At 49.1% G+C, this 25,397-nt stretch overlaps 1 protein-coding gene across 1 annotated transcript in view; it reads left to right on the forward strand.

Moving 5' to 3' along the window:
- LOC108156280 (headcase protein) overlaps positions 1–20,508 on the forward strand; it is an 81,190-nt gene extending 60,682 nt beyond the window's left edge. Inside the window, exons 3-6 of the mRNA XM_017287653.2 lie at positions 16,035–16,223; positions 17,492–17,580; positions 17,663–17,762; positions 17,879–20,508. Coding sequence (XP_017143142.2) covers positions 16,035–16,223; positions 17,492–17,580; positions 17,663–17,762; positions 17,879–18,052 — 552 coding nt within the window. The 3' untranslated portion in view covers positions 18,053–20,508. The remainder of the gene's footprint in view (positions 1–16,034; positions 16,224–17,491; positions 17,581–17,662; positions 17,763–17,878) is intronic.
- The last annotated feature ends 4,889 nt before the right edge of the window (positions 20,509–25,397 follow it).

The following is a 25,397-nucleotide window of genomic DNA, read 5'->3' on the forward strand; positions in this document are numbered from 1 at the left end:
CAGTTGCACTCTCTGGCTGTCTCTCGTTCTCGCTATCTCTCTCTCTTTCTGTGAGCTGACTAAATTGATTTGTTGCGGCTGTGGAAGGCACGCAGTCAATCAAGCGTGCCACAATCCAACAGCAAATCTCGGTTCCCCATCTAAAGCGGTGGAGAGTGGTGTGTGGGGTGGTGTGGGGTGCACAGAGCAAGGAGGGGGTGGTGGTGGTGCAGATGCCACTGCAGCGATAAGAAATGTTGAGCAACATTGTTGCCAAACGACAAGAAATTGCACTTAAAATTCGCGCTAAAAAGCAAAACAGAAATAAACAGAAATGCTTGTTCAGCATTCAGGCTTAACATTTCAGCCTTAGAGCTTTGCCGAAGCCCCAGGCGCGCTGAAAATGCCAAAAGCTGAGCCGGCATACCCTGTACAGAACGCGGGGTGCATCGGCTGGCGGGTCGGAGAGTGGGGAGCGGAGAGCGAGAGAGTGACGGAAACCTTTTAAAAATGATCAAATGACTCCACACTCCGCACGGAGTGCATTGCACATCAGTTTGGCCATGCACCTGGAATGGGATGCAGTTGAGGAGGCTCTAAATAAGAGAGATGAAAAAAGGGGAGAGGGTACATCAGTTCGGCCACCCACGTTGTCAGAGTCCTCTTAGAAGATAACCGTCGGAAAGCGTAGGGTATGCCAAAGCGCAGCACATCCACCGCCTTGGGGGGGAGCACGACAGAGCACGAGAGATCGTTTCGTTTGTCACCGTTATTACGCACAGTTAGTGCGTCTGCAATGGCCTCCTCTTCCGTGCACTGCTCCCCCCACTCAGCCTGCAATTTTTGGCATCGTGCGGTGTCATAATCGCCCATTGCTGCCCATAGTCATAGCCATAGTCGTTTACGTACTCGTTGTCTGCCGTCTCTGTCTCTCTCTCTCTCACTCTTTCAGGCACGTACGTGCCAGCCGGCACAGGCAACGGCAACGGCAGCGGCATAGAGTGCACGCCAACACATGCACGCTCTGCTACAGTCGGCGTCGGCTGTTGTCGTTTGGCCGCCATCGCAATCTAATGTCAGATAGTTTTGCGGTCGCTAACCCGCCTCGCTTCGGCAGTGGCAGCGACTGCATGGGAGCGAGCGCCATGCGAATGTGAGAGGAAAGAGGAGAAGCAGCAGTAGAGAAATAGCACAATGCATGCACGCACACACACACTCTCGTGTGTTTCCATCTCGCATGCTCTCACACACATTGTGCAATTAGTTTGTGCGCTGATGAATGCAAATTAGAATTAAAGCAGCACCGCACAGTGGGACGCATATAATGCGCTATCGAGTGGAGGGGATGGGTGACAAAAGCTCTCGCAGGCTGCTCCACGGTTCAGACTTGGTGTGTCTCATGTAAGCGATATTTAATCTGCCATTTGGTTGCGTCTCTCTCGCTGTTTGTGGCAAGAATGTTGCTGAGCCTGGCCATAAAAAGCAAACATTTGTTGACATCTGCCACACGCTTTAGCTTCGTTCTCCGCTCCTCTCCTCTCTCCACCCTCCCTCTCGTCGTTTCCTTTCGTTTGTCAGCTTGTCAATCAAGTGGTCGTCGTCCACAATTATCCATTCTAATGACAGAGAAAGAGACAGGGACAGGGGCGGACGGAGGGACGGAGGGACGGAGACAGCAGGTTCAAAGATGGCTTGCACATGTTTCGCTTTGACAAAATGCCAACAAAAATGCCTGCCAGTCAGCCCCAGCATATGTCGCGCGCACTTAAATAATTCTCGAAAAAGCTAAGGAAAACACACAGAAAACGGACAAAACTAAGAAGAAGAAAAATAAGAAAAGGCAGAAAGAGGAAAAAAAAACAACAGCACAGAAAACCCCCAAAACAGAGTCGAGTCTAAAAGACGTCGCACACACAGATAGTGGCTGTTATTTCCCAATGCGTTACTTTGCTGTTTTAGTGCGTGGAAAATATGTTTAAAATAAATAAACCCCCAAGTGCTATAGTGGTGGAGCCATAAAAAGAGGCTGACGCGAGAATACTTTTGCTTTCAGGCTACAGTTTTTATTGCTGCTTGCACCATAACCTATGACAATAATTAGTTGGGCAGCGAGTGAGAGCGAGAGCGGGAGAGAGCAATTCGGCAAATAGAAATGGACTGACCGAGAGCGGAGAGAGAGTGGGTTGATTGGTTGGTTGGTTGGTTGGTGAGTGAGCTTTGCTCTCCCAACTGCTGCCTCGAAGCAAGGCATATCAAAAAAAGGTATGGGAGCTGCGCTAATCGCACACTTAACTTTGGTTACGCTCTCAGACACTGCCTTACTTTATAATTGATATTAACTGAAATCTAACTCTCTCGCTCTCTCTATCTCTCTGTCTGGCTTGGGTATTTGGGAAGGGCAGCCGCAAAGTAGGCAACGCTTTTGATATGCACATATTTGAGCAACATTAATTTGAATCGAATGACAGCAGCGGCAGCAACAACAACACTTGCCACAAGTACAAAAACAACAATTGCAGTTCGTTGACTCGCAGCAACATTTGCCGCCCGCCTCGTGCCGCTCTTTGCCACTTGCCTGTCGTGCCTTGTTTGACTTTGTAAATTTGAATCGACTCGACTCTCGGGGCTGGCTGGCTGGCTGGCACGCTGGCAGCTTTCCATTATCTGGCTTCGGCTTTGGCTGCGGCTGTGGCCAAAAAAGGTTGTGCAACGCCCTCCCTGGGGGGTCAACACCTACCACTTGGCGGTAAGTAAACGTTGCTGCCACTGTTTCAGCCTGATGGATTGTGTTTGTCCAAGAGGAGCACCATTATCATCATCACCATCACCAGCACCGTTTGCAGGGAAAGAAGGAACCACTTGAACTTGCGCCTGCCTATGGGACGTATGCGCAATATTTCACCGAGTCAGTCTGCTAATTAATAATGCTAATCGCTAGAGATCAGAGATAAGTCTACCTCTTGCCGATCACCAGTTGCACGTTGCAACAGCTCAATTACCAACTGCAGCAGCAGCAGCTGCCACTGCTTTGGGGCACAGCCACGATCGTGGGGCAAGCCTTATCGGGTGCAGGCAATCAGCGAAACGAAGCGAACGCCCACTTGCACTTCCACTTCCCCTTCCCTGTTGCACTCCCATATGGCAGTGTGCCCCCAGCAACAGACACTCACAGAGGCATACCCTTGGTATAGGCCAGTCTCTAAGACTCTTGCCTCTAATTAGTTCAACTTAACGAGTGTGCACTGTTTTAAGAGTTTGTCATGCCTCCGTCCAATTTGCAGTTGCAGTTGCAGATATTTAATGTTTTCGGTTTCGTTTGGCTCGTAAAAAAGCCTTAAAATAGCAGCGAGAGAAGATGGCCCAAAGGGCGGGGGGAATCGCATCGCAGTCTGCCAAAAAACTTGCACTTGAAGTGGGTCTGGGAGTCGAGTTCCGTTTGGTTTCCGTTGAGTGTCTGCTGCTGGCTGCCTTTGATTCGTTCGTTCATTCATTCATTCATTCATTCATTCATTCATAAGCGGTTGTCGAAACATTTTTGCATGATGTTGAAGCCGATGATGATGCTGATGTTTGAAGTGTCTTTGATGCTCATTTCACTGCAAGAGAAAGAGAGTACGAGGGAGAGGACAGAGGGCAGAGAAATGTAAAATGTATTTTAAAGTCAGAGAAACGGGGAACAGGGGGCAAGGAATTCAGGAACATGGAGAGCCTGGTCCGCCTATTGATTTTTACGAGCAGCCAAAGGCAAGGTTCATCGAACCGACTGCCCCTCCGACTGCCCCTCCGACTCCCCACATGCACACATGCACACGTGCACACATGCTGGGGCATGTGGCTCCCTACCTGGACCTGGAGGAGACCCTGGGATATTCACATACGATATATTTTTTCATTAATTTTTCACTGCCAAAAGCTTCGAGTTAGCACCAATTAGTCGCATCCGTTGGCTGCTCTCCCCCCCTCTCGCTCCCAAAATAAATACATTTTATTTAATTTTTTCGTGTTTTGGCAAATCTTCAACTTCAATTTGGTTTGTTGGCCGTCCCTTGCCAGACTTTGTAGAGTCATTGACCAACTTCAATCTTTTTTTCTGGTTTTCTCTTCGATTCTCCCTAAGCTTGCAGTGCTCCCCCCTCTCCCCGACTCTGGCAGTGTCTCCCCTTCTCCCTTGTGTCCACTTTCTGTTTTCTGTTTTTTTTTTTTCTGTGGGTTTTGCGGGCTGTAGGGACAGTGGAGCCTTTCATGTCTGTTTAACTTATTTGACATGGGTCCGTCGAGTCCTGAGCTTTTCACAAATATTGTGGAGAGGCGGAGGGAGAGGGGACCCTGTCTATGGCTCTGTCCCCGTCTCCGTCTCTGTCCTGGGGCAGTCCATTATGTCCTGGCTTATTTGTTTTAATATTCGCTGCTCGTTTTCCAGCTAGTTTCGGCCAAGAGTCCTTTGCATACCCCCTGCCTGCTCTGCTCTGCTCCTTGGCTTATCGTTAACAGCACATTAAAGGATTTCAATGCCGTCGGCTTCGAGCAGCAGAACATTTTGCACCACAAACATTTTGCTTATTGACTTTGTTGGCACTTTGACGCCTTATCGCCCATCTACATGGCTCTGCAGCCATGGCTATGGCCTGGCTCCACTTTCTCCTCTTTCTCCGCTTGTCTGGACTTGTTTGGGCCATAGCCAGACGGAGAAAGAGGCGGGGGCAGAGGCAGAGGCAGGGACAGGCAGACAAACATTTCCGCTCTGGTGGCTGCCTATGGCCGGATGGTCCGACGGTCGGTCACGTGCGGCTTTGGCTTTGGCGTTGGCTTCAACTTCGATTCGATCCTTTTCGTTTCATTTCGATTCGTTTGGTTTGGTTTCACTTCCTTCGGCAGCCTCAAGGACACAATGTGGCGAGTGGCAAATCAATAAACTTGGAAAGGCCCTGAAAGGAGAAAGGGAGCCACTGTGTGAGACATCTTTAAGGTCCTGATCGGATGAGTAGCCTTCCAGGATTAAAGCTTGAACGTGGCTCCTCCGTTGCATGGCTGCATGTTGCCTCCTTGAGTTTCATTAAACTAATCCATCAACATCCTCTGAGGGAGACTCCACCCTTCATTGTCTCTTCGCTTGTCTGCAATTCAATCAAAATTTGCTTTGCACAAAAACAATTGAGTTTGTCTCGATAGAAGGCTTCTCTTCCCTCCCGCCTCTGGGTGATTATTCTCTGGCTATCCTCTAGTCTCTATCTGCCCGCCACCTTCGCCCCCACCTGTTCCGACACTTGCTCCTGCCACTGCCACTGCCACTGCCACTGGTCCTGGACACGCCCCAATTGTGTTTTGGCATTGTCGCGACTTGGCTGACAACATCTCCCAGCAGACGACACTTGTCCTCCTCCGGGGGTACAGTGGGTATTCCTCATGGAGGCAAACACTTGCTCTTGGACTGATTTTTCCCTTAATGTGGCCTCTACCTTCTGTTTAGTGTCTAGGCGTCTACTGTCTCTCGTCTCCCGTCTCCCGTCTCTTGTCCCTGAATTTTCCCTTCCCTTTCCTTCTCCCTCTCGTTTGTGCTAATGTCTCTTGGCAAACTTTCGCTGTCGCTGCATCGTCGTTGCCATCGCTGCTGTCATTGTCTCTGATGCGCCTCCTCTGGATGCGGCTCCTTCTGATTGTCCTGCCCTCATCTCGTCCTCCTCCTCCTCCTCCTGCTCCTGCTGGTCGTTATCTATGGCTGGCAACGACAGGCAGCATTGATTTAATGACGTTGATGGGGCGCCACTCGTGCCACTGCCACTGCCACTGCCTCTGCCACCGCTCCACTTGAGCTTCTCCGCTGATGCTTTATTTATTGATTTAACTTTGCAATATCGCCAGAGAGCGAAATCCTTTCTCTGTGCTCTCCCCTCCTTCTCTTTTTTTTTTTTTGTTTTTTCCTTTTTATTTGGCGCACTTAACGCGTTTTTGTATCCTTGAATGGATTTCCTTTTTATTTCTGCAGAGCTGGCGAAATTTATGCGCTTTGCCCCCGCACCCGCCTCCACCCCCTCCGCCCTCCGCCCTCCGCCCGGCTTCTTTGAGGCGCCTCTAAGCTTCTTTTAAATAAATAACGCAAAAAGGAAGGAAAGACGTGTACGAAGAGCAAAGCAGAGCTGAGCAGTGCATTGAACTCGGTCTCTTCCCCGAAGCTCCTCCTCTCCTCCTCCACTCTTAGTGCCTTTTATTGGTTTTTGATTTGTCTTTTACCTTCTGGCATATATCCTTTAGCCCCCTTCTAGCCCCCTCTGCCCCTCTGGAGGACATTGTTTGCTCCTTTTGTGTTCATTACCCATAAGAAGCTCAAGTCCTTCATTCTGAAATGTAATGCACGACTGCAGGGCTCCAAAAAGGATACCCGAGTGGAGCGGGATGGCACAAAATTAATTATCGAGGTAGTAAGCCACGCCCCCACCGCCGCAAGACGCCCTTTTCTTGTTTTGTGTCTGCAGATTTTTGCAGATTTTTTTCATGTTTTGGGAATCTTATTACCTCTCTTCCTCTCTTCCTCTCTGGGTCTCTGTCTGTCCGTCTGTCTGTCTGTCTCTATTTCTCTGTTGAAGTGTAATGAAATTATCCTGAATGAGGGCTCAGCGCTCGACATGCGTGCCCCCCCTGCCCCAACCGCCTGCCGCACTCGGAACAAGTTCAAAATTCGTCCTTCAATCGGATCCCAGGTCCCGGGTCCAAGGTCTGCCCCAAAACGAAATGGAGGAGGCATCAGAGGAGCTTGCAATTTAATTACTCTGCGGTTTGCTGTTTGGGAAAACCCACACACATGTACGTGTAGATGTGTATGTGTATGTGGTATGTGTGGCTCTTGTGGCATGCCTCAACAACAACTGCACCTGTGTGGGGGGAAGGAATTTTGCTTTTCATGTCTGGTCTGCGGACTGTGGACTGCGGACTCTGGCCACTCCCCCTCCCCCCCTCCTGCGTGCAATTTGTAAGCATTTTTCCACATTTGCTCCTGGGCTCCACAACTCGAATGTTCATTAGTTTGATTACCCAAATGGAGTCGGGCCCCGCCCCCCATCCCCCCGCCCAATGTGTGCAGTGCAATGAAAAATTCACAAACGCAATCAGAAATTGCCAGGCCAAAAGTGCTGCCTCCTACTCCTGCTCCTGCTGCTGTCCTTCTGCTGGTGACGGCCCTCTCTGAACTCGAAGCCATTCGAAAAGAACATGAAAAACTTGACAAAAGCTTTGGCTGCGGAGAAAAACAAGCAACAAGAGAAAGTTTTTTAGTTTTCTTAGAGGGGGAGAAAGAGTAGCTCTAATCTGAAACTCTTGGGGGAAAGTGCCGCACACGGGACAGGGGAAGGGGACACGGGAGTGGAATATCTCCCTAGTTCTAGCGCTAGCATGTGCTTTAAATCATTTTCACTCTCGTTTTCCGTTGAGCGCTGACAGCAGCTGTTCCTCCTCCAGAATCCCGGTGTCTGGGATGGTCATTGTCCTGCGCTGATTTCTGTTTTTGGCTGTTCAACTTGTGGCCTCTCTCCACAAATCCTTCGGAGTGTCTCGTGTCTCGTGCCCCACGTCCTGTGTCCTGCGTCCTGCGTCCTGCGTCTGAGCGAGCACTTATCGCACCTTGTTTTCCCAGTTAAACTGTCAACTCGGTGGAGGAGCAGTTTTTTAACCCGCGTACGTCCTTTTGGACCCTGATTAATTGCCGTTTGTGTGTGTGCGTCGCGCCCCCAAAGTTGATGAAGTTTTTAGTGTCCAACAAAGTGCTGCTGGGGATGAGGCAAGGGTCCGGGCCATGGCTAATTATTAATGTAAATGTTTTCACTTTTAATAGAAGCTTCGTCGCCGCCGCCGCCGCTCCTTCTGTCTGGCTTTGTGGGCGGAAGGAGGAGTCGCTCTCTCTCTCTCTCTCTCTCCCTCTCTAATTGCCGTTAAACATGCAGCTTACATGGCCAATGGTCAAAGGGGGAGGGAGTGGAAAGGGAAGCACTTTCCATTTCGCTGATCCACTCCCTTCGCTCCCTCAGAGCTCTCTCCCGTCTCCTGCCTCGTGTCTGTGTGGCAGGTGTCATTATCCTTGCCGCTCATACGCTGCTCTTTAATTAGAAATGCTAATAAGGACGAGCACCTCCACAGCCAGCTCCTGCTCCGCCTTTGGGTCCCTCGAAAGCTACTTAGCGATGATGTTACTGACACCTTGAAAAGTGATTCAGCCATGGGGCATGGGGCATGGGGCATGCGGAGCTGTCTCCGTTTTTGTTCTTTTGTGGCACGATTAGCGCCCTTGATGAGCACCAGTAACTATTTGTGGCAGCAGCGGCAGATCACATATCAGCATATCTGCGATGTGCGTTCCACGTGTGTCGGGGATAACGTTTCAGAGGGGGCATGGCCAGGGCACCACAGAAGAGGCAACCCTGGAAACTTTTTGGTGATTCTAGGACTAGAATTATCCTCCCTCCAGCACTCTCTGCAGCGAAACCTAGAGGTTCTCGAGAGACCTGTGTCGGTTCTGTTTAATCGAACACGCCAAGTTCTTCCTCTCTTCGGAGCCGCGCACCGTGCAACCACATCGAGGACTCACTTTGGGGTGCAGCTCAAGAAGGACTCCTCCATTGCCACTTGTGCCATCTATTGGCCTTTAAAGCGGTGTCGAGTGCAGTGGCTTCGGTCTGTCTGTCTCTCTGTCTGTCGGTCTATCTGTCTCTTTCGCTTTCTGTTTGTCTGCGTCTCTGTCTGCCTCCTGAAAGAGTGGTAGAGGGGCGATGGGGAAGGGGAAGGGCAGGAGATGAAGTCGAGGATTGGAGGTTTTTAATGTCGTGTTTATTTTGACATTTTCATTATGTGCGTATTGTGTGTGTGTGTGTGTGTGTGTGTGTGTGTATGTGTGTGTGTGTTGGTTCATTGTCTGCGTCTGGCTGTGTTTTTTATGCTTGCCACCTTTGCCCACGCCCCATAAACTGCTTTTGTTTGGGGCAAAGCCCAGAGCAAAGCCCGCTTTTTAATTATATTATTTTCGGGGAACCTTTAACCTGAAAATGTTAAAGTTTTCCCATCGGTTTCTCGGCTGCATTCGTTTTGGGGGAGTCCCGAACTTTGTTTCGGCGTCTTCCTATCGCACGGCGAGTGAGTGTCCTTTTGGGCTTCAAGAAAAAGTTGTCTCTCGTTTTCCGTCTCTTTTGTTTTAATCAAAACTTTCTCTCACTCCCTCCTCCTGCTCCTCCCCCTCCCCCTTTGCGCTGATAACTTTCCACTGAGGTTAGAATTTCCACGCTTTTGGGTCTGCCATTTTCCTCGTTTTGTACTGTAATTAAAATCCAGACGGCTCTCTCCTGCTGCCGTCTCTCCTCTTGCATTTTCCTTAGTTTTCCCTGTTTTCCCTGCTTCTTTTTTTGCATAAGCTTTTCTTTCCAGCTTGGCTTTTCGCAATTATAAAGATATGCGCCCCGAACGAGTGCCATTCCCTGCCGCTTCTCGGGGCAGCGATAAAAATTGCAGCAGAAGGAAAAACGGCAAAGGGAAATGTGAAGTGCGGGAAAACCAGTGGCGGAAAATTTAATTTGGTTCAACTGCGTTCCCTCTGGGGTGGCACCCATTCCTCAGACGCTTTAGACGCCTCAGACGCCTCGGACCCCTCCTCCGCCCCCATACGCGTTCAGCGATCAATTGGTGGCAAATGCAGTTTGTTGACTCTCGCACTTGCCTGCCTCTTATCTCTGCGGCACTCTCTCCACCTCTGGGGCAGAGGAGGCAAACATAGAGGCCTGCCCTCGCGGCTCCGTTGCCTATTTCTGTATTTCTGTTGACAGCTCTTATCGCCGCCGCAGACCCCACGCTGGAGTCCCGCTCGGTTGGGGTTCATTGATCCGTGTGCTCGATAAGAAGTGCCAGGGCCCCCTCCCTAAAGAACCCTTTCTCGAGAGCAGTGCAAGATCTTGCTCTGAAAGATCTCCCTCTGCTCTTCTCCTCCAGTTCTTTCGTCTTCAGGAATCAAAGATCCATCTCTGGGCTAATCGGTGGAACCGCATCCGTGTCTGTGCTTCGACACACATAACTCCATTACTCATACGCACCGTTTGCCGGTTGATAAGCCACGACAAATAAATAAACAGAACACACATCCATGGAGGAGCGGAGGGGGCCTCCCACGCTCCGGTGGGGCCCCGCACACATATGTTTTTACCCCTTGAAGCGAAAGCAAAGCATCCGAGGGGGGATTAAGTTAAGTGGAAGAAATTACACCAAAGAGGATACACTTGTACACGCTGCCCCCTCGGTGCCCCTCGGAAAATGGCTTACAGTTCGTTTAGTTTTCGACTGCTAATGGGGGGATCGTGGGGGATTAGGTTCGAATCAAAGGAAAGCAATGTACTGTGACTCCGTAAAATGCACTCCCCGAAGCGCCAGCCGGCGGGGCAGTAGGAGGGCGGAAAGGGCAGAGCCTTGAAAAATAATTAAACAATTACGTTCTCCGGGCGTGGGCTTCGGGCGTGGGCATGGGTTCGGGGGTCATAATAAAACTATTAACCAGCCAGCAAATGCATTTAAATTGCTTGCTTAAGGGCCAGCCCTGCAGGCGAATGGTGAGGGCGTGTCCCGGCATATCCTTCGGCGGATCCAATAACCATCAATGTCTGGCGAATGTCTGCGGGCGAATGCCTTCGAAATTTGCCTTTTCGCCCTCTGGCTTTTGCTTTTCATATAAAAATAATTGTAATGCTCGGGAATCGAGTTTAAAATGGAGAATCCTCAAAGGAGGAAAGGCAGGGAGCCCCACAGTCCCCGCCGCAGGATGCAGTTCAATAAACTGCGAAAAAAGGCAAAGCATACTTCAAGGCGAACAAAAAATGAAATTGGAAATTGCATTTGTTTTTGTTTTTGCTCCAGTGCTCCCCCTGTGCTCCTCCTGTGCTCCTGTGCTCCTCCCTTGCGTGTGTGAGTATATATCGTACGAATACGGGGCGCATTGGCCAATCGAATGCCATTATGCCACAGCACATTGACTGCCCCATAAATAACGGCCGAAAGGAGGGGGCATGGGGAGAGAGAGGTCCAAGAGCCCGAGCAGAACAGAGGCTCCTCGAAGAAAAAGGGCAAACACAATTTATTTGCAAATTGATATTTAAAGGTCAAGGCGAAGGGATGTCCGAGCAAGAGCCGCTTGAGGGGGGCCGGCAGTGTTGGGGGGGGAGTGGATTCCGAAGAGCATTTGGCTAATGGCAAATGGCAAATGGCAAATGCAAAAAAATGCAAAGAAGGAGCTGACTGGTCGGAAAACGAATTAAAATGCTGGAGAGAGGACACGAGAGGAGACGGGAGGAGGAGGGCAGGAGGGGCTCCTGGCTGAAAGCGAAACTTGCTTATGACAAGCCAAAGGACATGCCCAGGACTACAAAGGACGGGGGGGCACTGGATGACAGACAGCCCAGAGATGAGTCCTGCACAAAGCAGTTCCTTGAACTGCTCTCCGGCTTATCAAACATTTCTGGCTGCGGCCTAATGAAGTTACAACCCGAGACACAGCTCTGTCTCTGTCTCTATCACTCTCCCCAATCCCCACTCCCCCCACGTAGAACCCCCTTTTTGTTCAGCAATTGTGTCGCGCATTTGAATTAAGTGCAAATGACATGAGATTTTCAGTGGAAAACAATGCGCGGCGCCCCTCATTTTGGGGCTCTCCGCTGCAGCAAGAGCTTTTAAGCCACTTCACAGTTGTACGACGGAGTGGAGCGGAGTCCCGGCCGGAGTTCCTGCTCCTGCTCCTGCTCCCCCCGCTCCTGCCTTTGACTTGGCTCCTGCTTGGCACTCCTTTGGCTTGTTTTTCCTCAGCTGTGTTTTTCATTGTCTGGCGCTGGCTCTGGCGCTGGCGCTGGCTCTGGTTCTTGGCTGCTTTTTGAATTTATTGAAATGTTTGTTTGTCTGCCATGTTTGCTGTGGCTGGCTGTCCTTGTTGCTTGGTTGCATTGTTGGCAGCCCGTCCTGCTCCTCCTCCAGCTCCTCCTCCTGCTCCTGGTGCTCCTTCAATCCTGCCGCAGCTGCGTCGGGCTGTATGCAATGCTTTATCCCTCCTTCCGCTCTCTCGGCTCCTCGGTTGTCATTGTTGCTGCTGTTGCTGTTGCCTGGCTGCTGCATTTGTTGTCGCAAAATATTATTACTCCATTTCATTTATAAAAGTGCCCCCATCCCTCCCTCCATCCCGTCCGCGCCTTTGGGGAGGAGGATCCGCCAGAGAAGGAACTGCCATTTCATTTCATTGTCAGTGTTTCAGTGTCGTGTTGTGTACGCCCTGCCCCTGCCACATGCTTCGTGCTTTGTGCCGCCTCCTACTTATTGCCATTGTTGCTGGCTTGTCATTGGCTTTAACTCCTAATCTGCCAGCCAGGTCACATCTGGCCCATTGATCAAAGTGTCTTGTCTCTCCTGCTCCATCTCCGCCGCAACGTGGCGATGTGGCAGCGTGGCAGCGTGGCACTGCGAGTGCGACTGTCAACTTGCTTAAATTAAGCACCTAGCCACCACGCCCATCAGCCCACCAGCCCATCAGCCCACCAGCCCACACGCGGAGTGTGGAGTGGAGTTTTCTCTTTGACGATTTTCAAATTTATTCTGCAATTTCTTTTGTCTTTTGCAACGCCTACGGAGTCTCCTCCGAGACCATTTAATACTCGCTTTTCCTGGACAATTTTTCAATTTCCACACACAATTGTCAATTGAGAATGACGGGGTGTCCCCCCGTCCCCCGTGCCCCCCCCCCCAAAGAAAGAATAGTTTTTCCGGGTTAATAAAATAGTTTTCTACGCCCACGGCAGAAGTTCTGCCGAAGCGGCAGTTGGGGCAGCCTCCTCTAATGAGGATTTTTCCAGCTGCCTTTAAGGTGAGTTCCCGGGGGGGCGGGACAGAGGGGCTGCCATGTGTTTGCCTTCCGTCTGCGCAAACACTCATGAATACACCCATGCACACACGAGAGCATCCATTTATGAGTGGAACGAAGACGTGGCGGACAAGGGGCCCAGAGACTCCTCTGCAGATGCCAACAAATGAATATTGGAATATTAAACACTTTTATTAACTTTTGCGTAAGCAAAGGAGGAGCCCGAAAGGAGGCTGAAAGGAGTCTGCGGAACAATCCAGGCGGGGGAGGGGGGGGGGGGCCGGAATGGGCGACATAATTTAGTGGATAGAAATGCTCCGAGTGAGAGATATTTATGGCAAGCATTTTTAATGGATTAGCATCAGCTTCCGCAGCACTTGCCACACCCACGCCGCGGGCTGCCGGGCTGGAAGGACAGCCCCACGGAGAGGGGCCGTAGCCGCAGCCGTGCAGACCTTACCATCGAAATGCCATTTAATTTAATGTGTTTATGAAAAGCAAAGCACTTTGAATCGAAGTGAAATGGAATTGAATTGAATGGAATGGAATTGTAGTTGTAGTTGGAGTTGGAGTTGGAAGGGATCGGATGGGCAGGGGGGGGGGGGGAACACCATTGTCTTTCGGTGCGGGTTCGGGGTGTGGCCAGTGTTCCCAGCAACCAAGTTGAAACCTTTTTGATTTGTGGCACAGCTCGTTCGGGTGTTGATATTTACAGGAGGAGGACAAGGGGGAGGAGGAGGAGGATTGGAGGAGAGGATGTGCTGCCAGCGCCGCCTGATTTATGCGTCCGATGCAAGCCAAAGGAAATGACAACTGAATGGCTTCATTAGTGCCACTGCCACTGCCACACTGCCACACACTGCTACTCCACTCCTATCCTGGATACAGCCCATGCCTGGATGCTGGATGTTGGATGCTGGATCTGTTCTGTCCTCGAGTTTATTGCACTTCGACTTTTGACTTTTGCCCTCTCTTTCTCCCCCCCAAAGAAAGAGCGAGAGAGAGAGCGGGAGCGGGAGAACCATGAAAAGTTGGCGGTAATAATCACAATTCAGCAATAATAATTTCATGCTTATAATTCTGAGAAGTTGCATTCCCCCTCTGCCTCTCCGCCCCTTTGCGGTGGCTCCCTATGAAAATTCTCCGAAAACTTTCCACACGCGACTCTCATAAATTATGAAGAGTATTTCGGGGATGCCTTCAAGCCTTCAAGCCTTTGCCTTTGGCGCAGGCCAACGACCGTCCGTCCTCATCCCCGGAGGAGCCGAGTCGGAGTCGGAGTCTGCCAGAAAGCCAGAAATTAGCAAATCGTCACGTAGCCTCCATGATGGAGGGAAATGTTTATTGGTCATGGGCAAGGAAAGGAAAGGAAAGGAAAGGAAAAACCCCACCGAAGCAGGGGGAGAGAGAGGACTTTGACGGAATGCATTCATGTGCGTGGCATGTGGCATGTGGCCTGTGGCCTGTATCCTTTTGGCAGGCAGCCGATTGGTGCCGCTTATCTGGGTTATTGTTATGGCTATTGTCCGTAATCCTAGACACGCAATTGGGTTCCAAGGATGGAGGAGCATCTCCTCGAGCACCACACACTGACAGATACTCTATCTATCTATCTACCCTCTTCATCCTCCTTCAGCAATCAACTTAATTGCTTTTCCCCCTCGCCGATGCAGAGATTCTCTTGTTTAATGAGTGAAAATTGTGCTCGATATCGCTTACCAGGCGATGTCCTGGCATCCCCCCTGGTTTTGAGTGAACAAACATTCATTAATCGAATCTGTTGCTGCAACATTGTTGGGGCCGAAGGCTGAAAGTTGAGTTTATTGTTGCCAAGATTTATGAGCCACGGCCCCAAGAGCCCAAGAGCCCACCGCCCCCTCGAGTGGAGGCAAACAGAATGGGGGCTAAGACAATTGCAGTGGCCCCGTGCAAATATTAATTTGTTGATTATTTTCCCCCGACTTTGTTTGCCGAAGAAGTGAAGCAGCAGGCTGGGGCGGGGGCGGGGGCCGGGGCCGGGGCGGGGGCCGGGGCCGGGGCATGTGGCAGAGTGTCATCTTCAAGGTGGAGTCTTCGCCACACTCATCCCCACCCCCAACTTTTGTGTCTGTGTGTGTGCCGCAACAAAAGTTCTTGGCAAATATTGGCAAAAGTTGCGGCAGAGGGAATTGTTTAGCGAAAGTACTCGAGTTTTCTGGCTTAAGCTGTGGATTACTCTGCAGCTCAAGGGTTGCCCCATCCCCCATCCCCTAACTACCGTCTACTCTCTCTCTTGCCCGATCTTATTAAAAGTGCATTAAACTTGTCCCAGAGACATTCCCGAGCTGCAATTGATTGGGGCTACGTGTCCTTTGGCTTTATTTCGTTTCATTTCACTAAATTATTCAACTGTCTGTCTCTCTCTCTATCTCTCTCTCTCCCTCTCTCTCTCTCTCTCTGTCTGGCTGTGGCTGTGTCTGTGTGGGTGCTGTTATTCCGTCTGGTCAGGTGCAGGGCCAGCCGAATGATGCCACAAATACTATTCCCTCATCATTGGGTTAGCTGGTTATTGGTTTGGTTTGGTGGCCCTGTAGGTCCCATAGATCCTTTCAACACCTTCTGGCCTTAGCCTTTTGACGGCTTTATTACACGCTCCTTCAGGCAGAGGCAGGACTGCCATTGATGCCGGAAAGGGGCGGGCGGAAGGGACGCGACTGCTGGCTCGCCATATTGATTATCGATTTGGGAATTGGCCTGGTCCTGGTGGTGGTCTTACCTGGTCCTATGCTTGTGCTCGTGTGTGTGCATTCAATTTGGCCAACGTGTTAGCCACTTTGGCTTAGACAACGGATCCCGCCTCTATAACCATTCCGCCCCCACCCCCTCCCCCTCCCCCGTTGGGTGGCAGAGCACGTTTGGATTTTATGGTTCATTTGTTGGCGCTTAGACTGGTGGCTCGTGGGTCCCACTGCACACACAAATATTGGCTAAAAATGTTCATTGGACGCCGCCACCTGGCCGCAGTGGCACCTCACGACCGTGGGACAGTGGGGGAAAGCAATGTTGGTTGCCACTGCGCGTGGCATGCCACTGGGAGATCCCTAAACAATAAATATAAACAAAACAAAGAATTATACCCGCTTTCGGCTACCCCGTTTGGGTTGACTAAACTTGCAACATCTCGCACCATAACATTTTCGATATCTTCTCTTTCCAGATCGAGGACGAGGGCAACCATGGAAACGACGAGACGCGCCTCTTCATCCTCTCCTCCCTGGCCACGTCGCACATGAGCCGCGTGTCCTGCATTCTGTGCGAGGAGCCGCTGCTCGTGTTCGACCGCTATCCCCTGGTCGATGGCTCCTTCTTCCTCAGCCCCAAGCAGCATTCCAGCGGCTGCATCGAGGTGAGTTATGATCTCTGCCCCTGTCCCGCTCTCCGCCGTACTGCTGTCCCTCTTCATCATTTGTAATTGTCAAATGTGGCTGATGTGGCACCCACACAGCCACACTGCCACGCTGCCACGCGGCTTTCACTCGCCCACGTGCCTGAGCAGCGAGAACTTTCAGATGCAATTAGAGCGGAGAGGCAGCAGCGCTTCCATCTCCATCTCCCTCTCTGGCTGCCACTCCTTTCTGGCTGTATCTCTCTCTCTCTCTCTGCCTCTCTTTCTGTGCAATTTATGACCCATTTAAGACTCCTTGGCCATAATTACGCCCGGCCAACTGCAGATGCAGTCTGTTGCATGGCGGAGTGCATCAATGTGGCAGGCACCTACGCTTCTATGGGCTTTCCCTAGCCCACCCCCCCTTGCTATGGCTGGTTTTTTCCTCCGCTGGGCTTTAATTTAAGCCTGGATTTATAATTCATTGCCAGATGCCGCACCTGGGATTGGCTCCCTCCTGGCCCTGGCGCTGGCCCTGGCCCTGGTCCCTGACTGTCGGGGAGTGCTCCTCCTCCTCCAGCTCCTACTCCTCCTCCTCCTCTGACTTTGACTCTGCCTCTCTTTGTGGCTCGTGGGCGACTGCGGCTGTGGCAGTGGCAGCCATCTCCTGGCCAAGTTTATGCATTTTGCATTTTATTTGAAATTATTATGTCGCGTCGCATTGCCGCACTGCCACTGCCACTGCCTTTGCCTCGGCCTCTGTCCTTTTGTGTGGCATGGAAGAATGCGCTCAATTCCAAAAGACTTCCGCAGCCCCAGCCCCGCCCCGCCCCGCCACGCCCCCACTGAGAAGAGTAGAAAGTTGGCGCTACTGACACACGATACCCTAACAAAAGGGAGAGTTTGGCTCCGGCTGGGCCCTGCCTGGGCTCTGGCTGGGCTCTGGCTCTGGCTCGCCAGAAAATGCATTCAAAAGAAGTAAAGTCTTTGCAGGATTAAAAGGGGGCGACTATTCTGTCCATTCTATACAGACGAATGGGGAAAGGGTATTCCCGTGTTCGCCTCTTTCACAGCTCGCATTCTCCTTCCGCGTGCAATAATTTCTCATTGTTTGTGTGTCTGGGCCCCTTGGCGTCTGTTGAATTATGCGGCTGGTTCCCACCACCCCCGCCCTCGAGCCTTTTACGCCCCGTTCTGTCCGTCCGTCTGTCTGCACCTTTTGCCAGTATAGCTTCCCAGTTTTCGCAGTACTAAACTTCCTTTTCCGCCCCCTCTCCCCTCCCTTGCAGGTCAAATACGAGGGACGCACGCTCTACTTGACCTCTGTGTGCATGAGCTGCCTGGACGGAACATCCAGCAGTCGCCTCATCAGCTGCAGGTAAGCATTGGAGCATGGGATGGAGGCACCGTCGCGGACACTCTAACACCTCCTATCCTCCGGTCTCTCCCCTTCCCCACAGATTCTGCAAGGAGCCCTGGGATGGCTCGAGCCTGGTTCTGGGCACCATGTACGCCTACGACATCTTCGCGGCCATGCCCTGCTGCGCCGAGCGGTTCAAGGTGAGTCCTAGGTCTAAGCGAAGCAGTGGAAGACCCCCCACTCCTGTCCTCCATCCTGTTATCCGTGTGTAATTATCCCGCCGAGTAATTTCCGTCTTCTGCCACTCCCTTTGCAGTGCAATAACTGCTTCAAGATGCTGATGCATCCGCAGCAGCGGCTGAGCTTCTACAGCGACTACTCGCACGGGGTGACATGCCCCTACTGCAACACCCAGGACACGCACTTTGTCAAGCCGCTGAGCTTCTGCTACGCCAAGAGCTCCGCGACACGGCTGCCGACGCTCGCATAACATGAGGCCCCGTTGGAGTCTCCGGAAGGCACGGCAGCCGCAGCAGCAGCAGCAACAGCCAGTGCCCCAGGTGCTCCAACGGCCTCCTCGACGGCGAAGCAGCCGATCTTCAACGCGGCCATCGACTACTCGGCCCCACTGCAGCAGCAGATCAACCCGGACCTAATTGGCGCCCATCCCCATGCCCAGCAGCACCAACAACAACAACAACAGCAGCAGCAGCAGCAGGGGAGGCAGCAGCAACAGCAGCCGCCACAGCAGCAGCAACCGCAGCATCAGACAGCTCCTACCCATAGAGGCAGCGAGGGAGGGAACTACCGCATCAACAGCTTCCACCATCAGCCGCAGCAGCAGCAGCATCAGTCTGCAGCTGCTCCCGCTCCAACCGCAGCTCCAGCTCCCGCTGCAGCTCCTCAGAAGGTGAGCAGCTACCAACGCAACATCATGTCCGTGAACGATGTCTTGAGAGATTACCAGCAGCAACAGCAACAGCAACAGCAGCAGCAGCAGAAACAGCAACAGCAACAGATGGGGCATGATGCAGGCGCCCTCCTTTTGACCAACGGCAACGCAAGCAACAACAACAACCATTCAAGCCAGTCTGGCGTCGGCAGCAGTATTAGTAACTTATTAATTAGCCATAATTCGAGCAGCAACAGCCACAATCACATTAACAACAACAACATCAACAACAGCAACAACGCCCAGAACAACAGCCAGAAGCTGAACGGGGCCTGGGGCCAGACGGACACCATATCCGCCCTGTGGGGCTGCAGCAGCAGCAGCGGCTGCTCCTCGGGCAGCGGCTCCCAGCCGTCGCTCAGCCCCACCGCCAGCAGCCACAGCAAGGAGATGCTGCTGTGGACGGCCCAGACCTCGCCCAGCAGCCAACCTCTCAGGGACACCGGCAGCTTCAAGGAGCTGCAGCCGCATGCCGCCTCGCCGACAGCCTCGCTGACCAGCTCCTCGGGAGCCTCATCCACCTCCGGCTGCTCCACCTCGAATGGCTGGAGCACCGGCGGCGGTGGCGGCGCCACGCACTACGGCAAGCCCAACATCTGGGAGCTGCCCGGACAGTCGGGGCAGCGCCTCCAGGCCCACGACATCTTCACTGATCTCCTGTCCAACCTGAGCATCAGCCAGGACAGCGGCAGCCACAGCCACATCCAGAGTCACATCCAGAGTCACATCCAGAGTCACAACCACATCCAGAGTCACAGCCAAAGCAGCCAGGCCAAGGCGGATGCCTCGGAAGTCAGCTCCAACTCGTCCTCCTCCGCGGGGGAGCTCCTGGAGATGGGCAACATCTGGCGGCACAGTGTCAGCGGCCTGGGGGGTCGCCAGGCATCGCAGGCCCACACCTATCCCCAGATCTACGAGGAGCCGACAGGAGGCGCCGCTTGCATGCAGCTCTTCAACGATTATCTCAACATGCACTAGACACGAGTGCGGAGAGGAGCAGAGGAGCAGCGGATGGAGCAGCGATTGTTACTCTAGAGAAATTTAACCCTAGAAAGAGTAAGAACAGAGATAATCAGAGAGAATCAGAGAGAAGAAAGGAGCAACATTTTATGAGAAAAAAGAAACAAAATTTCCAATCAATTTTTAGAGCAGACTTGAAACGGAAACAAACGTTGAAGTTTGTTTCTGGTTTGCGAATAGTTTTAGATCGTCATTTGATTTTTATACACCCACGACACACTCATTCATACACCTTATACACACACACACACACACACATACAATCACTCCTACACTGAGAGAAAACAATGCAAACTAAAAACAATTTTTTTGTTATTTTTGTTGAGTTTTTTTTATATTCTTGTTTGTTTACACACCTAAACAAAAGCAATTTTTAGTTTTATTTTATATAAAGGAAATTTTTATACATATTACCTACCAAAAAAAAAAAAAAAAAAGAACAGCAACAAAAAGCAAAAAGTAAAAACAAACAAAACAAAAAAATGGAAGGAGAAAAAGAAAAACAAAAGCGGAAGAGCGAAGAGCGAAGAGTGAAGGAGAAGAGAAAACATTTACATCACGACGAAGGACAGTTTTATTTAGCGAAAATGGAAGGCAAGGCATTAAAATGTTTAAACAAATCACGAGAAATGCTGTGCTGCTCAATAAAAAAACAAAAATGAAAGAAAGAAAGAAAACCCAGAATAAATTAGAGGCCGAGTAGGCGCTGAAGGCGAATAGAAGGAAGGAAGAAGAAACATTTGCTACAATTTATGAAACGTAAAATTACAAAAAAAAAATCAACTAAATTTAACAAAAAACAAAAACAACAATATCGATAAGTTGCACATCTTTACCTAAGCGATTGGTAATTATTCCTAGTTTTAGTGAGCGAAACGAGAACCGAACCTCCAATCGAATAAGTTCTCTCTCCATTGACGATTCAGTTAGACCCCCACCCACCAGCCCCCCTCCCACTCGCACAAGCAACAAAATAGAAGCAGGGCAGCGCATGCAACAGAGTCGCTCCACTCCACTCCCCCCTCAACAGGTATTTCAAGCAATCAGACCCCCATCCACGCCCCAAACCCAAACCCCCTCTCTCTCTCTCTCCTTACAATGTAAGTTACCCCTGACCCCACACCCCCCCCAAAAAAAAAATCGGAAAAAGAATTAAAAATTTCGGCGCAGCGTGATCATTTATTTAGTTAAGTTTAAGGATATATAGGATATATTGTACTATCTTCATGTACGTATGTATGTTTGTATGTGTATGTTTAGGGTTTCTCCTCTCTTTGTCGTTACGTAACTAGCAGAGCAGCCGTATGTGATGGATCTCTAAAGGTGGGGTGACAGCCAGGCACCCATGCGGGCACTCGCCATCGATAGGTTTAGTAGGTTTAAGATGGTTTTTTCTAAATTTAAACAAAAACAAAAAGGGTATGCAAACATCCAACAATTTATAGAGCGGTTCAATGTTTCCTGTTTTGTGTTTATTTCGTGCATAGAAAAGTCACCAATACCCTTCCCCCGTCCCCCTTTCCCCCTCCGCAAATAATCTAAGAATCCCTCAACTCCCCAACTCCTCTAAATTTTATATTTCTTTCCCTTCTCCCTTCTCGAACCTGTGAAATTTTAATCGAATTGAAAGTAAAACCCCCATTGATATGATCCCCAACTGTGAAGGCATGTTTAAGGCAACTTGAACCGTAAATCTTGTCCCTCCTCTAAGCCCCTTCCCATCCTGATCTGTCTTTTTCTATGTCCCATCTCAATCCTGTGAAATTTTAATCCAATTAAAGATCAGCAGAATCTGTGTTAGATTTTCCCCAAAACCAAAACCAAACCAATCTTCATCCGTTCCCAATCCTGTGAAATTTTAATCGAATTGAAGGTAAAACCTCCTTGATATGACTCCCCGATCTGTGAGAATGTTTAGGCAGCCTAAACCCATAAAAAGATCAGCAAATACTGTCTTAGATTATCCCCTCTATACCCTACCGATCCTGTTGTATCTTCATCCCTTCTCGAACCTGTGAAATTTTAATCGAATTGAAAGTAAAACCCCCCTTGATATGACCCCCAACTGTGAAGGCATGTTTAGGGAAACTTAAACTTTAAATCTCATCCCTCCTCTTAGCCCCTTCCCATCCTGATCTATCCTTTCTATGTCCACTCTCGATCCTGTGAAATTTTAATCCAATTAAAAGCAAAACCCCCCTTTGATATGACCCCCTGTGAAAGAATGTTTAGGCAGCCTAAACTCTAAAAAAAAGATCAGCAGAAACTGTGTTAAACGATCCCGCTCCCCTATCCCCACATGTTCGATACGAACCCCTACCCATAAGGTTATTCTCCTAAGTTTCGTCAAATCATCTGTGAGATGAGTGTCGGGTCCTCCCAAAGGGTCCTCCACCGGCAGGATCTCTGCTAAAAATGGGAGGGCCCAACACTCGATTGTGTTGCCATTCTTCACTGTGACTGGACTGTTCGACAGGAACGTAATTTTTATAAAAAATTCTAAAACTCCCACCCAAAAATGTGACTAGGCCAGGCCCAAAACAAACCCCCTTCTTCAGCCCCTGTGAAACCCTGTTGAAAACAAACATTTTGAGAAAATGTCTAAAACCCATCCCGAGCCTCGAAAATGCCTCCGCGGAAACAGCCAAACTGTGAGTCCCCCGCCCCGCTACACTCCCGCAACTCTCTTTGTGAATATCCGTACGAAAGGTACAAATCGAACCCCCAAATCCTTCGTGATACGACTCGGATCTCGGTTAAAGATCCTGCTGTCTGTGAGGCTACGTGACGTAGGCGTCGATCGTCAGTTAAGAGCTGATGGCCGCACTCGGTTGTCTGTGTCCGTCGATGCATTGCATGGAATTTTCCAAGAGAATTTAAAACCCCAATTTTTATAAACTGTGAATGCCCTTCCTCCCACCTTATCTAAACCACTATATCCTTATATTCCCCTTCCCATTGGTGACTTTTGGTGGGGGTTTGCTTGAAATACAATCCCCTCTTGTGGGGGGCCAGGGCCGTGACGACAGACCCCTCGGTTCAGGAGTTGCATGTGCTGCCCCTTTTCGAACTCTGGAAATTATCGCCTCCCTTTGGGCATGGCATTTAGCATTGCCGCCATTTTACATACCAAATAATACAATTTATATAATCTCCAGCAATTTTTCCACAACTCAAGAAGGGACAACTGAGTGATAGTACATTTTTGTTTATACGAAACCATAACGGGGACTCCTTCGTTGGGCATACTAATCTAGAATTACCGTTAAGTTGATAAGTACTCACCCTATACGCCCTATAAACCCTATACCTTATATACCCATACCTAATACCTAATACCTAATACCTAATACCTACACCTAATGCTCTAACTAAACCTAAATTGATAGAAACTAGCGACAAGCGAGACACACTTTTTGGCATTTACTTGAGAGGATTATATACAGTATATACGTACTATACGTTTGGCACACTTATATGTATATAATTTTCGACTAAATCTAAGGTTTTTAATCTAACATATAATACATGGAGAAGGAAGGGAAGTAACGAGAGGAGAGGAAAGCGACGACGTTATTTATAGGCACAAACACCCCACAAAACACACACACACAAAAAACATGACACAGTTATACAGTTAGACAGTTAAAGAAACACCCTAACATTTGCATAGTTATATAGATATTTAATTGGAGTAACTTTTAGCCCTACAATACTACACATTATTTGGTAATAAGTTCTTCGCAAGCCAAGGCCAAGGCCAAGGCCAGGGCCAGGGCCAGGGCCAGTCCGGCCTCGATCTGGTCAGGTCAGGTTAGGTCTGGGCAGGGCGGCAGCACCCCGCACCACCAACTACCACGTAAGTCAGCCCGTGTTTTAGTTTGATTCTATGTTTGTTTTAGTTAAATGTGCAAGATGGAAAGAAAGAAAGCTCGCTGGAGAGCAGTCGAGCCACAACAAAACTTATGCCCACCTCAGCCACCAGGAAAAATGAGAAAACAAAGAGAGAACACACACACACCCACTAAACAGAGAGTATGATAGTCAGACTTCCAAGGCACCTTGCTCTACTCTACTCTACCTAACAGAAATAGCAGTAAATCATAACTAACTCTAGTAGCTCCTAAAGTAATCACTAAATAATAGTAGACGACGGCAGGTAGGCAGGCAGATAGGCAGGCAGCCAAGCAGACAGGCGGAGTAAGTCTATAAAATGGTAAGAGAGAGAATAAACACACATTAAAATGTAATTTATATTACCTCCTTAGCAAAAATCAATAACAAATAACAAATAACAAATAACAAAAATATAAAATGTTTTCTAAATGCATATTAAACAATTATAAATAAACACACAGGAAAAACAAAATATATACACCTAAAGCAAATAATCAATTCTATAAACAATAAAATGCAGTTTTTGTTTAGTTTTTAATTTGTACTCAAGAAAATTCAAAACGCCCACCCCACCCAAAACCATTTATTTTCTTGTGTTAAACGAACGGGATACTTGCGCGTTTTCCAACACTAACTTTTGTGAAATGCATCTTTGATGATCTTCTGTATACGATCGCAGAAAAATGTTTAAACTTTGACCGAAATTCTTAAAAACCAATTCTTGAAAGCTCCCTCAGAGCTCTCGCAGATCATCTGATGACGCAATGTACAAATTGGTAAAAGTTTAGGCACTTTCCACCGCAATCCAAGGCAATAGTGAAACACCGAAGCAAATGTATCCACACACCATCCCATCCCATCCCATCCTATCCCAACTCCATCAGCCAATCCCAAATCCTAGTGTATCCCCAACCCATCCAAATTTATAGTTTTATTTTCAAGCTCCCCCCACAAATGTAATTTTTTGTTTAATTATATATACACTTAGCACACTTTTGTTTATGCATAATTCGTAATGTGTAATATACATATATATATACTTTGTACCTTTTTATGTTATACACGATCCGAAGAAGGAATCCATCCCTCGCCCAGTGTTGTATCCCCCGCCCCATCCCCTTGCTCCTCCTCACCTACCACACATTTGGCAATTCATCTCTTGAATGTCTACTTTTAATGTAATTTAGTTCAATATTTTAGTTGATTTTTATTATGATTATTTGAACATTTCATTCATTTCTACATGGATGGAAACCTAAATAAATTTAATTATACATATTTCAATAAAAAAAGAAAAAAAAACAAAAAAAAACATGAAAAATTATACTTCCTTCTGCTATTATTATTATTACTACAATTAATATTGAATTTTTGTTGAATTTTCAAATGATTAAATGAAATATTTTTAATAAGTTCCGTTCGTTTCATTTTGATTTGATTTGATTTTTGGTTGCAACTGCACTGATGATAAACCTACAAACATAATCGTACATACATATGTACATCTATATAATTATTACGAATGCCGTCTTGCAGGAGTACAGTGAGGAGAAGTCGACTCAAAAACCTTTACCGAAATGTATTGCTTAGCATTGGGCAGGAAACCTTGATGAAGGAGCGGTCCCGATCTGATCCAATCTGATCCGATCCGATCCGCCAGTTTCCTCTCCGATTGCGATTTAGTTTGGCAGCTACCTCAGTTAGTCACATCTATAGACACAACCACCACCTAACCTAACCTAACCTAACCTAACCACTAACTTATATATTTAGTACGTAACATATGTACGACGTAGGAACATGTTAATCGCAGCTTAAACGATATAGCTTAGAGCCCGGCTGCATTGCCCCACCAGTATGCAGTATGGAACAGTTTTGTCCCACTCCCGCCCAGTCTACAGTCTCCAGTCTCCACTTCCCAGTCCTGGATTTGGTCTCGTTTTCCGTTGTTCTTTAGCAAACTTGC

The sequence above is a fragment of the Drosophila miranda genome, chromosome 2 (genome assembly GCF_003369915.1).
Source record: "Drosophila miranda strain MSH22 chromosome 2, D.miranda_PacBio2.1, whole genome shotgun sequence".
In the NCBI taxonomy this organism is placed as follows: Eukaryota; Metazoa; Arthropoda; class Insecta; order Diptera; family Drosophilidae; genus Drosophila; species Drosophila miranda.